The following is a 13289-nucleotide window of genomic DNA, read 5'->3' as shown; positions in this document are numbered from 1 at the left end:
CGCTCGAGCGACGCGTCCTCATCGACTTGGCAACCACCAACACCCTCCGTTAACCTCCCTTTTACGTTGCAACGAGTCGTCCTTTACGTCATTCATACAGTGAAATTCCTTGCGGTTCCAGTCGCATTGGACAAGGGTTGCAACAGTAGATAGTTGACCGGACTGGCTGACTAAATTCTACGGAGGACTCTATTTTTTTATGCTTCGCTCTCCCGCCGTCGTGCATTGACCCCAGTGCTTTGGTTGCCGGGGCTTGGATACGCAGACATAGACAACTCCCACACCACCTCACCTTAGCAAACACCGCCTGTTCCGCCGATCAGCCAACACCAACGAACCAACAGAGTAACGGAGCAATAGAGCGTGAGACAAACAGATCTACGAGTCTACAAGGCTGCGATTGCACATTCATGCATAGCCCGCTCGCAACTTTGAATTACAATTAGACCACCCCTCTCGTCGCACATCTTTTCTGGCAATGAATTTGCTTGTCCCGGAATTCTTATCAGCAAAGCAAAAGGATCTCAACTACCGTGAGGACTCGCCCTCATTAGTGCTGTCTCGCGTGCAACGTTCATGAGTTGTCTAAGATGCGGTCGGGGATTCAGAAACCCGGTGCAATTCCGTTCTTCGCGCTCATCCTCTTCTCGATACTCAGCCTGGTGCCGTCTCTAGCTAAAGAGTGGGGGTTCTATAATCTGCAGATCGGATATCGAGCTTATAGTCGCAGTGAGGATTGGCGTATGTGACTTGGTTCTCCGCCCTTCTTGTGTGATCTTGCTGACAGGCTGGGAATACAGATCTCCCCCGAGTAAAAGATGGCGCGATCGAAGTCCGACCGAGGGCAAGCTCGACCGGAGCTGTATGCAAGCCGTGGCTTGCTGGGGCTCCTTTCAATCCTGTCCCGATCGCAAAGGACGTCCGCGACGGGGTGCATTGGATGCGCCATCTCTCAGCGCATTCGAGGCGGCCTCTGTCTTCGACAGCGAACCCCTTACACAAACGGCGACCCGGTCGTCGAGTCTCACGAGAGGCGTGCACGCTTTCAAAACATTCTTCATCAAACAATTCGACGAATACCAGATCTTACAACCATTCTCACCTGGGAGCGCGCCGTCCGTGCCGACATCCACTTCACGTCCCGTTACACCAGTTAATTCGTCCGCCGCGCCAGCCTCCTTCCTCAGCGAGGAGCCCCAACGCTGGTCTCGTATCATCAATCAGACAACATCAACCTCGAAGCACATTCTGGAAAGTTCTCGGATACGATTCCTCTCGGGTTGTCACGACGCATGGCAGCAGGCCTGTCTTGTGGCTACGGGTTTCCTGAAAAGCTTTCCGTCGACGTTAGGTACTCAGCCCCTTTCCTCCAATTCCACGGAGTCGAGATTTCCGCTGCAATTGCCTGGCCAGGAGCCGGTGCGGAAGTCGGTCCCGGAACCCCTTCCTGCGGATGCACTCGCTGCGCCAACAAAACCGATCACTCAAGCTGCCCCGGCTGCGGGTCAGTCCGAGATAGCAGCGGTCGACGACAGCCCTAAGAAAATGCGCGGTAGCTGTATGGCTATTGTGATAGGCCTGGTTGTCGGGGTAATGTGGTTCTAGCGGGCTTTATACTCTAGACTCGCCACTTGGACCCTGACTCAGTCGTCTGGTTGGCAGGCTCCTATATTCGCCATGTTCATGTTTTGATGTTTATATACAAAGTCCCTGACAAGGTCTTGTTTGTTTGCTTATAATCTGTCGAATATCGGCTCTGCTTCCCCGTTGATCGACAAATGGGGCTGGTTTTTGCTTCTCTGCAGCGATATTGACGCCTTGCCTCTGATACGATTGTACATGCTTTGCTACGAAGTTTGTCTGGCCTGATACGGGGACTCTGGCTTAGTCCTCTTGGGTTCTGACGCGGATGAGGAATACTCGAGAATTGGCAGTGTACATTAGAGTACCATATACAATACAATAATGTCTGTTAATCAACAAGGTCCTTGGTCGTAGTCAAGATAGTTAGATCAGCGCAATGTGGTCTTGCTACAACATACTAGACTATGTGATACTGCAGAAAGTTGACACCTCAATTTCCAGTTGACGACGCACGGACCAGCATCCTTCGATCCGCCTCCATGATTGGGATTCATCATGTTTGACGCGTTGGAATGCGCGTGGATCTGTCGAACCGGAGATAAGAATCCTTTTTCCATTCGTACTCACGGCTATAACCATTTTGATTCTACTTATGAGCGCCAGGATTTTGGAAATTGGGTGATTGGTTCATTGGCTTTGGAATCAGTGAGCAAGGGATATCCGCCAAGGTCGGAAAGGCGGCGTGTCTCTAGGTCTTGCCTATCCAGCTGATTTGGAGCATAATTGATGAGCGGTAAGTTGGTATTGATATTAGGAATATAGTCGATGGGAGACAATTTGTTTGTACCGCTTTTATCCAATGTCCTGGATGGCAAAGGCGATGCGATGTTGCAATGTTGACGTGATCAAGTGTTCCATGCTAACACCAACAAAGGATCAATTGCATGAGATCAGACGGTCACTCTCATTTTCCTTCTAGCAGACCGGGGACGAGGGAGTGAACTGATCCGGAAAATGTCGACCAAGAAGCCAAGAGACCGGACCACCCCCTGCTGCGTGTGCAGGTTAAAAAGGCGAGGATGCGATCGGCAACGCCCAGGTATTAACTCATTCGGACACTTCATTTGCGGTGTAGCTGACAGATACAGTATGCGGACGATGCCGCGAAGATGGCCTATCGGAGGAATGCTCCTACCGACCGGAGGACATGCCTCCTCGGAACAGCTCAACACGGTATGCACGCCGTCGCTCAAGGCATGTCCATGTCCCACAGGCACAGGACCTAACGGGCACAAGCAGGTCGCTACTTCCGCAGCAATTGAAGCGGCTGAGGTCGCTGCCCTCTCCGTCACAGTCCGCGCCGTTGGTGGTCGTCCAGTCCGCTGCACCGCCCAGCTCGACCTGGAACGGGAGGGAGTCGTCGCCGAGGCGCATGCTGCAGACTTCACGAGAGGCTGGGTCCAGGCTGCGGTATACCCTCGGCCCCTTTTCGCATCGGCGAACGCAGTCTGGCTCTGCCATGTACCCTGCCCGAGGTACTTTGCAAGCGCGCGGGCAGATTGATGTCGACGAAAGTTCTGTTGGTGAGTCCGAGGAAAAGGACGATGCAATTGAGGTTTCGTCGAGCCTATCGGATGAGTCGTTTCATACTGCTACGCGATCGCCGATGCCTGAGTTCATTTCGGCGGAGAGTCGCGGCGCGCAGGGATCGCATTTTGCGAGGATACGACAGGCCCAGGAGAGACGGACGGGGAGCGTCAAGCGGGAAGAGGAAGAGCTGATCGAGGATCGTCTGCCGGTATTACGACACTCGAATCTTGCTGGTGGGGCGTTTGTCTCTGCTGTGGACGAAGTAGATGAGGAGATGATGGATTCTCGCGTGGATTTGTCCAAGGAAGATGCAGATCGACTGGTGAATGTCTACTTGAATCTGGACTATGTGACGCTGCCGATCTTGGATATACAGGACTTTCGCGCAGCGTATGAAGCAGCTAATGCTGCTGGGGACTCTACCTCGCCAAACGCATTTCATGCCATTCTGAACACGATCTTTGCGCTCGCCTGTCTCAATGTAGACGACAAGGGTGACGAAAAGGCGAGATACTTCTTCAAAGAGGGCCAGAGGCTGGCCAACCTGTTCGATCAATACAAATCTATTGATCTTCTTCGATTATACCTCTTACAGATTCAATATCTCAACGCTATAGGTGATTTACGTACGGCTTGGGCTTTGGTCGGATCTACGATACGACTTGCACAGTCACTGCGTCTACCTTTCGAGGCAAAGCAACACGGGCACAGCAGAAAGGCCCGAGAGACTTGCCGGAGGCTCTGGCATGGCGCGATGATAATGGAACGGATTCTTGCGCTAAGACTAGGCATCACGCCCCAAACACCCGATCCGCTGCGGGTTCCTCTGCCCACGCACTTGGATACCGACTACGTTGATGTGATTTCGAGCACACAGTCCAGCGCACCGTCGAGCGCGCAAGGTGAGCGTGCATCGATAATCGAGTTCTTCACCGCCTGCGCAAGGCTATATAGGCTTGTGGAGGATGTCATGGCATGGGAGGAAGAAGCAAGAATTCGGCCACACGGCTGTGCCATGAAGAAATTACTGTCACTGGATTTTGCGCGATTCTTGAAAGCGGATAGCCTCTTACATGATTGGGATCTGTCACTACCCTCGTCTCTACGGAGCAGTGGCTTGCATGACACAGACGAACACTCCATCGTCGTCCAACAGCGGAATATCCTTCGAGCTCGATACTTGTATCTTCGGCTCCGGCTAAACCGGCCATTGGTTACTCTGGGGCTAGCGCTGTCCACCGCGTGCAGGTGCAAGTCAGATGGGCAGCCTCACATTGTGGTGAGAAGGCTCGCCCCAGACTCCCCCATCGCGTTGAGCCTAGTCCATGGAGCTTCTATCAAGTGTGTCCGATCTGCACTCGAACTGACGGAGCTCATTCGCGCGCATGAGGCTGGGTTGCTTCGACTTGATACACCATACGGCGCAAGTCACTCTCTCAGCCCACCCTACTGGGAGTCTGTGGACTACCTCTACGTCTGCGGTACAGTCTTCCTTGCTAGCTTCAACCACACATGTCCTTTCTTCGGAGATATGACCGACGAGGAAGACGAACAGTGTAGAGTCCTCTGGCCCTGCATCATAGACCTCCTCGATCGCTACCGGGGTTATCGTCGACGCGGCCGGCCGAACAATGTAGCCCAGACGTGCAGTCGTACACTGAGCGAGCTTGCCAAGGCCGTCGAAAGCACAGATTTTACGCCTTGGGCGGCCGATTCGGCGATATTAGGACAAGACGCGCGAACAAGGTTCTCTCAACGGACCGAGATGGAGTCACCGATCCGACACAGACGAATATCAGGCGCGAGTCAGACGATCCCGGATCCCGTTGGGGACGTCCCTGAGTTTCCGGTGTGGATGGACAGTTTACCAGTTGACCTGGTGGGATGATTTTTGGTCTGAGCTATGTGATACCCATTGTATGATAAACCGGAATTGCCAGTAAACCCCAGAATCTAATCTAAGATAAACTGAATATGATATTGAAGCTGTCAGGCAAGTAGTAACCCTCACGGCCTCGGTAGTGATCATATCGCAACACTCGGAGTCGGTCCGATGCTGATTTATCCTATCGTCAAACATCCCTTCAGTTACAGTCCACGCACAACTTGATTGATCCTGTCGACTCTACTTTAAATTGAAGCCAGGATTACCATTAATCTAATGAGAAGACTCTGAATATACAGCATAGTACATAAACCCTCCTAGAGCAGATGCGACATGTCGGCCCCCTGTGCACCCCACGCCCCCCAACATCGGCCCGTAGACCGACCCCGCAAGGAAGTAATTCAGTGTCGTAATCTGATCGGGGCAATTCCCAGCGAGGACCGCGGGGTGACAATTCCCCTGTCACCCCTCTTTAGATTTCTTGTGCCCGTTTAGCATTTTCACTTTTACCTTCTATTTTATTTCCTTTCTCCTTCTCAATCATTCTCGTTCATACAGAGAGTACACGAATACAATGGAGGCAATGCAAGCAGCGAATCGACTCCAGCGCGCTCTCCGCACCGAGCGCGGACTGTCCTTTGGTGCGTGGCAGATGCTTCCTGGGGCGAACCATGCGCGGTTCATGGCTAGGACGGGGTATGATTGGATTTGTGTGGATACGGAGCATGGGAATATTGCTGGTAAGTACGGAGTATGCTGGCTACGAGTATAGTGATTAGAAATTGGCTATGGCTGACGGGGGTTGGCGCAGACTGGCAGATGCATGAGGCTGTGGCTGCTATTGCTGCTACTGGGGTGAGTCCCATTGTACGGATTGCTGCGAATGAGGGGTGGATGGTGAAGCGTGAGTTTATCTTTGATTCAGGGGCGGAGAAGATATGGAGACAAGTTAACGGTGGATAGGGGCCTTGGATGCGGGCGCTCATGGAATCGTCGTGCCTCTTTTGTATACTGCTGATGATGCGCGGAGGTTGGTGGAGTCTGCCAAGTTCCCGCCTGTTGGCCGGAGAGGCTTTGGGAGTCCCTTCGCCATGGGCTCTATTGGTGGTGTTTCTGGAGTGGAGTACCTCCAGGGGGCCAACGATGCGCTGCTCACCATTGTGCAGATTGAGACTAAGGAGGCATTTGAGAATGTGAGTGGATCGGGAGTGGCTGCAGAAGTGATGACGATCTAATGGAGTTAATATATAGGTAGAGGAGATTGCCAAGGTCCCCGGCATCGATGTCCTGTTCGTCGGACCCTGGGATCTGGGAAACAATATCGGCCGTCCCGTCACGGGCGCATTCCATGAAGACCTCGAGGCTGCGATTGAGCGGATCCGCAAGGCTGCTGTCGATAACGGAAAGAGGGCCGGTATCTACTGCGTGGGTGGTGCGGCTGCAAAGAAGTACGCCGACCAGGGTTTCCACATGGTATGTAGCAGTCTCCCCCTTTCCTGGTTACCTCCCAGATCGCTGATAAGCTTTGATACAGATCTCCGTCGTCGCCGATGCTGTCGCTTTGCCCACCTTCCTTGCGGATGCCCTTGAAACCGCCAAGGGTAGCAAGACTGATGCCGCCGTTCCCACCTACTAGATCTACCCATCCAATCCCCACATGTATAGTGTTTGCAATTTAGAATGAACGATGTTCATGATTGTCGTACGTCCAGCGAGCCTTTGTTCATCTATGACTTCGTTTTTTCTGCTTCATCGACCAGATTCTCGACTTCCTGCTCGGTGAACCGGTGGAAAAGCTTCTTCGGTTCGGAGAGTTGATCCTTGAGGGCAGCTTGGACATGGAGAACCGGGACATCAAATTCGTAGACGTCCTTCCAGGACTTATTCTCGGGGGCCATAATGTCCAATTCGGAGTAATCAAACGGCCTCCGCTTGTGTAGCTGGGTCACGGCGTGCTTGGCGGTGTCACAGAGCCCGCAGCCAGCGCGGGTGAAGAGCGTGACGCTAGCTTTTGCGAAGAGGGCTCTGGTGGGGAACATATTGCTTGCCCTGGACCGAAAGGGATATTTCAATGAAGCTCGTTGTTGATGGTCTGGAGTAGTGTTGGAGAAACAACGCGGTGGAGATCTCGTGGAACCTTCGAGCTCTACAGGCTAAACCCCATCGGGACACAGCGAATGGAAACGGAGAAGCATCGCAGTAGGATTCTGTGTCATTCTATAGCATACTTACATGTTTTGATGCTCAGTTATCTGGAAGGCGATTGATCTTCCTGTATATTTGTCCCTACTTCCTCGATTGCAGAAACAGACCTGACAGCATGGCGTCCAAGTGTGTTCACAAAGGGTGCGGTAAAGAATTCACCGATCCCGAGGAGGATTGCTTGTACCATCCTGGCCCTCCCGTTTTCCACGAAGGTCAAAAGGGTAAGTCAGGCAAGGACCTTGGGGGTGCAAGAACCGATAGCACATACCCGGAATTGCAAATGGGACCTCTATCTGACAAGTGATCTGCAGGTTGGAAATGTTGCAAAACCCGCGTTCTGACGTTTGAGGAATTCCTGGCCATCCCACCATGCACCACCGGCAAGCACTCGACGGTGGACGACACACCTGCCGAGCCAGAGAAGGACTCGAATGCCTCATCTGTCCTTGAGCAGCAACTCGCCGCCGCGACACTGGCGCCTGCTCCCCGCGGCCTGCGGTCTCGCCCGCCATTGCGCCTCCTTCGAACGCCGCTACGCCCGTTGTCGAAGACACAGAGGACGATGACCCTCGCTCGAGATCCCGGCCAACGCCACCTGCCGTCGCCGAGGATGTAACAAAGGCTACGACCCGTCTATTTCGCGCGACGAGGAGAAGTGTGTCTATCACCCCGGCCAGCCGATCTTCCATGAGGGCAGCAAGGGCTGGTCATGCTGCAAGAGGCGGGTGCTGGAGTTTGACGAGTTCATGAAGATCCAAGGGTGCAAGGAGAAGACGAGGCATCTCTTTGTTGGGAAGGGAAAACCCGCAGGCGAGGAGAAGGTCGAGACGGTGAGGTATGCATGCGATCTTCTACGAGACCAACAATCTTAAGAAACGAAGCTGATGGTGCTGTCTTGCAGGAATGATTTCTACCAGACCCCGTCGACGGTCAATGTCTCGCTATATCTCAAGAAGATTGACAAGGACAACGCCAAAGTCACATTCTCCTCCACATCGGTCGAGTTCGATCTGCCTACAACGGACAACAAGCGGTACAAGGATACGTACCCTCTGTTTGCGCCGATTCACCCGGAACAGTCTTCTTTCAAAGTCTTGGGAACGAAGCTGGAGCTCAAACTGGTCAAGGCTGATAGGACAAGCTGGCCGGTACTACGGAATGACGACAAGTGGACGGGAGAGAGGATTCAGGTTGGACAGGCCGGTAGGGCTTAGTTATATGAAGTTTTCACTTCGTTTATAGTTCGACAGCATTAAGCTTATGAGATCAATGATAAGGTTCATCGGCTTATACGATTACAAGACACAGACACATGTAGACCAGGTACGGAGTATGATCGAAGTATTCTTTTCATTCTGATAAATTCTGCATAGCAAGACGGCAGTCAAAAGTACATGTACACACATCAATGCACAAATGTACTCAAAAAAAGGAATGTCACGCCCCCTCCACAGCATAAGCGCATGGGGCTTTAACCTTTCGGAAAAAAGCCCTCGCTCAGCCATGTATTGTGTAGGGAAAAAGGAAGACGCACGCAGAGTAAATCCACGCTGTTCTCCAGAGCCGGGAACGGAAGGAAACCCATAAGAGAAAAAAATCCCGCAAGAATAACCTTCAGCGAGCAGTACTTTGACTGAGCTCCGGGGTTGAAATTTACATGGTCAATGTAAACCTCTACTGATGATGAGGAAAGAAAAGAAAAAGAAATAGAAGAAGTGTCGCTGAAGAAGTCTTTTTGTAGGTGAGCAGAAGCTTGGCGCTAGCGGGTTCGGGACTAGTCAGATGCCGAAATAGGGTCTTACTTAGGGTTAGGGTATCCGGTGGCACATGATGGGCAGCTCGGTGAGGAGTCAGGTGATATTAGAGTCACATGGTTGAGAATCACATGCAAATGTTGAGATTGCTTACCGAAATGGGCTAGCGTCTACGCCTTGTAATTACGGTGCCTAGTTCCCTTTTCGACGTCAAGCGCGATAGGAGCGCAACTATAAAGGTAGATACTGCACGTAAGACTTTGTACAGTACAGTGGACGAGTGACGAATGATATCAAGCAACACTCCGTAGAAACTTCACAAGGGCTTCGATCAACGCCGGTTGTCGTCATGCGTGGCGGCGTGTGATCGAGAAAAGCCGGACTTTAGCCTTGATACCTTAGGGACCAGGCCGCCCTTAGTGCCTTGGATTCTTGGAGGGGCTACTGGCCGCGCTCTTCCAATCAAGGCCAAGAGGGCACGAGACCACCGTTTCCCTCATTTGTCCCTTTCTCCCCTTCCCCTGATCGATTTGACTTTATAATTTTCTAAGCTGCAGTTTTCTACTCTTACTTGATTTACTCCTGCTGAATTGGAGCATCAATTGCTGGTCAATTCATGCTTCTGACTTCTTCTGTGCAGATAATCATTCTCTTGAGGCAAGAATACTGATTGTTACAGTGGCCGTTAACTAAGTGTACAGGTTCGTACCAAAGCGTCGCATAAGCCTCCCAGGCCACATGAGACTCGCTCCCCTTGCATTATCTGATCAATGTCATACGGAGACTTGATGCTCCAGAAATATCCTTGTGCCACAAGTGTTGACTGTTGTTTTCGCAGGACTCCCCAGGCTTCTGGTCATTCCTTGTTCGCTCGTCGCTGTTTAGAACCACGAGACTTGATTCGTATACAGTATTAAGATGGGATCAACGGGTGATATGAAGGACGAGACCCTTCCTCCTCTCAGATTCATCCCTCTCTCATACAACCATGCCGATTCCCAGGCTTCAGCGCTCAGGCTTGTTCTGACGCTGAACCCGCAGTGGGAGGGCCCGGACAACAAGATCGAGTTCGTGCGCTTCACGGACGGCATCACGAATACTGTGTGTTTCTTCTAGTGGATCGTAATCAAGCGGGCGCAGAGCTGTGAACTAATCTCGACTCTTTTCTAGCTTCTCAAAATCATTAATCGGAAACCTGGCTGGACCGAGGAACGAATAGACAACGAAGCAGTACTGATGAGAGCGTACGGTAACCACACAGAGATCCTCATAGACCGCGAAAGTATGATATACCCGGGGACCCTTTTCTCTTGCCGAACGCGACTTGCTGAGTAGATATGCTCTACCTATAGGAGAAACCACATCCCATGCGCTTCTGGCCAGCCGTGGCCTGGCTCCTCCTCTTCTGGCTCGCTTCCAGAATGGGCTTCTCTACCGGTTCATTCGTGGCCGTTCAGCAACCCATTTGGACCTGGTCAAGCCTCCGCTCTGGCGCGGCGTTGCCCGAAGGCTCGGACAATGGCATGCGGTGCTGCCTACCGGTGGACATAGCGCGTCTAGTTCATCTGCCAAAGAGCTCCCCTTATCCCACCAAGTAGATGTCGACGATCAACACCAACACAAGCAAGAAGATGATTTGGATCCCATCAAGCCCCGAGTACCGGGTCCCAACATGTGGACTGTTCTGCAGAAATGGATCCTTGCTCTTCCCACCACGACAGAAGAGCAGCGTGCCCGGAGATGTGACTTGCAGAAGGAGCTGGAACGTGTGGTGCGTGAGCTGGATGATGGACGGGGTCTTGGTGACGACGGAGTATGTAGTCTCTTTTCGCTGGCACGACCGACCACTACTGACATTGACAGCTGGTCTTTGCCCACTGTGACCTTCTCTGTGCCAACGTGATCGTCCTACCGTCGCAGTGTCCCGCCACTGCCGCAACCTCAGACAAAGAAGCGTTAAACGTGCAGTTCATCGATTATGAATACGCGACCCCATCTCCAGCCGCCTTCGACATTGCCAACCACTTTGCCGAATGGGGCGGATACGATTGCGACTACAGCATGATGCCGACGCGGTCCGTCCGCCGACAATTCCTGACCGAGTATGTCAGAAGCTACGGCCAATTCCGGGGTATTCCCGAATGTGCCCAGCAGGAGATTGTCGACCGATTATATGAGGATGTCGATCGATTCCGTGGTATTCCCGGATTATACTGGTATGTACTGCCTCAGTGCAGTTGAACTTTAAGCTGACAAGTATAGGGGCGTGTGGGCACTCATCCAAGCGCAGATCTCACAGATCGACTTTGACTATGCTTCGTACGCAGAGCTCCGACTGGGAGAATACTATGCCTGGCGACGAGAAGTGGATGGCTCTCGGGCTCAGGCGGGCGAAGAGATGCCCCTCCGAGAACGTCGGTGGGCAGAGTCTTAGTCCGCGTTACCCAGTCCTGTCTTGTATATAAGCAACTTACTTCGCATAGAGCAAGAGCATAGCATAGCATATGCATATGGCCTGCTTTTGCTTCTTACAAGGGTTTCAACAATATCCTTGAGGTTGGCGGTTCAGCGTTAAGCATGATGACAGCGCTTGTCTTCAACGACGCATGTGTCTGCGTCTACTGGTGTTAATACAAAAGCATATCAGATATCCTCTCGTTGTATTCATTCTGTGATACTATTTCAGCTTGTGACGAGATGTTTCTTTCTTTCGAGGGTCACCCCATGAATAGTAATATATTTCATCCTAAAACATGATTGTTATCAGTTTCATCTGCAAAAGTAGCCATGAGATAGATCCAATAGCACACAAATCCTCAATACACGCTATAAATAAATCGCTCTATATACTAGTAGCACAAAAATTACAAACGATGATGCAACGACAATGACGCATCCGGCACGTGCGACGACGGAGACGTAGATACCCTCAACTTCAACACCTCCACCAACCTCCTCCACGCTCTCCACCCCCTCACAGCATGCTTCTCCGGCGTGGCGGGGTCCGGATCGGCCAGCGTCCTCGAAAACAACTCCAGCGACACCCACCCCTCAAACCCGAGCTCAAAGAACGCTCTCGCCACGTCCAAAACAGGGAGGTATCCGCCTCGGTCTTCCTCGAACGGGAACAGCCTTGCATTCCGCGACCAGCTCATGCGCGGTGGTTGACCTTCAACATGAAACGGGTGGTTCTCGTCCAGCGGGGCGGAGAGGCGCTCCCCGTCGACGATCTGGATGTAGAATACTTTTTTGACGTCGATGTCGGTGGCCAGACGCTGTAGCGAGGCGGCTAGGTCGGTCTCTGCGTGGGGTGTTTTGCCGGAGGGTGCTGCTGGGTCTGCGTACACCCGGGCTGCGAGGTTGAATGTGTCGAGGCAGAGACCGAGGTTGGGGCGGTTGGCGGCCGAAACCACAGCCCAGGCTTGCTCCCAGGTGGAGACGTGGGTGCCCCATGCGAGAGCCTCGTAGGCGAAGCGGAAGGGTGGGCTCTGGGCGGCGCCGAGGTCTGCGATGCGCTGGAGGTCGGAGACGATGACATCCAAATCGCCGGTGGTGCGGGGTGCGCCGGTGGCTGGATCAGGCGGGAGGAAGTTGGAGGGAATCTGGATGAGGTCTGTGTTGAGGATGTGGGCGATCTGGAACCAATGTGGGAGCTTTTCGGTGAGGAGGTGCTCGGTTTGGGTGCGGTCGAGGAGACCCTCGTAGAAGAGGAAGGGCTGTAGACAGATGATGGAGAGGTGGAGGGAGTCGCACAGCCGGCGGACCTCGTGCGCGGCGGCGATGTGGCAGCCGTTGAAGCTGGAATGGGCCAGACAGTCGAGGTCGTCGAAAAAGAGTTCGATGCCTTCGTAGCCGTGCCGCGAGGCTTGATGGAGCTTGGTGGGCAGGTCGTGGATTCCTGGTCGGCCCAGCGACATGGACCCGATTCCTAGGCGGTTCGGCATTGTAATGCAGTTGTCGACTCTTCTGAAGATGCTCTGTCTGCTCTGTCTGCCCTTTCTGCAATAATATGCAGTAATACCTCTCAGAGTATGTAGATGAAGAGTTATCTTGAATGTCAACAGGTCACTTTACTTGCGACTTGTACGCGTCACACCGAGCGCCGACGCCGATCGATAACAACAGCCAAGACAGACTTATCATCATCATTTTCAGGCCTTTTTGGAATTGATGTCTTCTCTTTTTGTAGACATCTTGTCGCATAAACACGGAACTTGTCTCAGAAGCTTGTTCTCATCAGCGTTGGGATGGCGCCGGTTAAGCCTTTACCA

The 13289-nt window shown here is 52.6% G+C and overlaps 7 protein-coding genes across 7 annotated transcripts; 5 read left to right on the top strand and 2 right to left on the bottom strand.

Annotated features, from left to right (window-relative positions):
* Positions 1–590: 590 nt before the first annotated feature.
* Positions 591–1605, top strand: P174DRAFT_420780 (uncharacterized protein; the record flags this gene model as incomplete). The annotated part of the gene is made up of 2 exons (XM_024824895.1): positions 591–745; positions 801–1605. The coding sequence occupies 2 exons, from the start codon at positions 591–593 to the stop codon at positions 1603–1605; spliced, it is 960 nt and encodes a 319-aa protein (XP_024682817.1).
* A 608-nt stretch (positions 1606–2213) lies between these two features.
* Positions 2214–5148, top strand: P174DRAFT_389374 (transcription factor domain-containing protein). Its single transcript, XM_024823443.1, has 4 exons — positions 2214–2377; positions 2519–2683; positions 2733–2817; positions 2884–5148. The coding sequence occupies exons 2-4, from the start codon at positions 2599–2601 to the stop codon at positions 5060–5062; spliced, it is 2349 nt and encodes a 782-aa protein (XP_024682816.1). The 5' UTR covers positions 2214–2377; positions 2519–2598; the 3' UTR covers positions 5063–5148.
* Positions 5149–5378: 230 nt separating this feature from the next.
* Positions 5379–7148, top strand: P174DRAFT_406671 (HpcH/HpaI aldolase family protein). The gene is made up of 5 exons (XM_024824110.1): positions 5379–5799; positions 5871–5963; positions 6023–6252; positions 6311–6532; positions 6594–7148. The coding sequence occupies exons 1-5, from the start codon at positions 5634–5636 to the stop codon at positions 6693–6695; spliced, it is 813 nt and encodes a 270-aa protein (XP_024682814.1). The 5' UTR covers positions 5379–5633; the 3' UTR covers positions 6696–7148.
* P174DRAFT_441500 (glutaredoxin family protein) lies at positions 6415–7148 on the bottom strand. Its single transcript, XM_024827329.1, has one exon. It carries the CDS (start codon positions 7096–7098, stop codon positions 6787–6789), a length of 312 nt encoding a protein of 103 aa, XP_024682815.1. The 5' UTR covers positions 7099–7148; the 3' UTR covers positions 6415–6786.
* A 139-nt stretch (positions 7149–7287) lies between these two features.
* Positions 7288–8547, top strand: P174DRAFT_441499 (cysteine and histidine-rich domain-containing protein). Its single transcript, XM_024827328.1, has 4 exons — positions 7288–7485; positions 7576–7706; positions 7843–8099; positions 8166–8547. The coding sequence occupies exons 1-4, from the start codon at positions 7380–7382 to the stop codon at positions 8476–8478; spliced, it is 807 nt and encodes a 268-aa protein (XP_024682813.1). The 5' UTR covers positions 7288–7379; the 3' UTR covers positions 8479–8547.
* Positions 8548–9979: 1432 nt separating this feature from the next.
* On the top strand, positions 9980–11772 carry P174DRAFT_441496 (putative ethanolamine kinase). The gene is made up of 4 exons (XM_024827327.1): positions 9980–10300; positions 10371–10831; positions 10882–11234; positions 11281–11772. Exons 1-4 carry the CDS (start codon positions 10255–10257, stop codon positions 11450–11452), a joined length of 1032 nt encoding a protein of 343 aa, XP_024682812.1. The 5' UTR covers positions 9980–10254; the 3' UTR covers positions 11453–11772.
* A 110-nt stretch (positions 11773–11882) lies between these two features.
* On the bottom strand, positions 11883–12962 carry P174DRAFT_460314 (sugar phosphate isomerase/epimerase family protein; the record flags this gene model as incomplete). Its single annotated transcript, XM_024829871.1, has 1 exon — positions 11883–12962. The coding sequence occupies one exon, from the start codon at positions 12960–12962 to the stop codon at positions 11883–11885; it is 1080 nt and encodes a 359-aa protein (XP_024682811.1).
* Between the last annotated feature and the right edge of the window lie 327 nt (positions 12963–13289).

This window comes from Aspergillus novofumigatus (assembly GCF_002847465.1).
Source record: "Aspergillus novofumigatus IBT 16806 chromosome Unknown P174scaffold_4, whole genome shotgun sequence".
In the NCBI taxonomy this organism is placed as follows: Eukaryota; Fungi; Ascomycota; class Eurotiomycetes; order Eurotiales; family Aspergillaceae; genus Aspergillus; species Aspergillus novofumigatus.
This window is presented reverse-complemented; position numbering and strand designations above follow the sequence as displayed.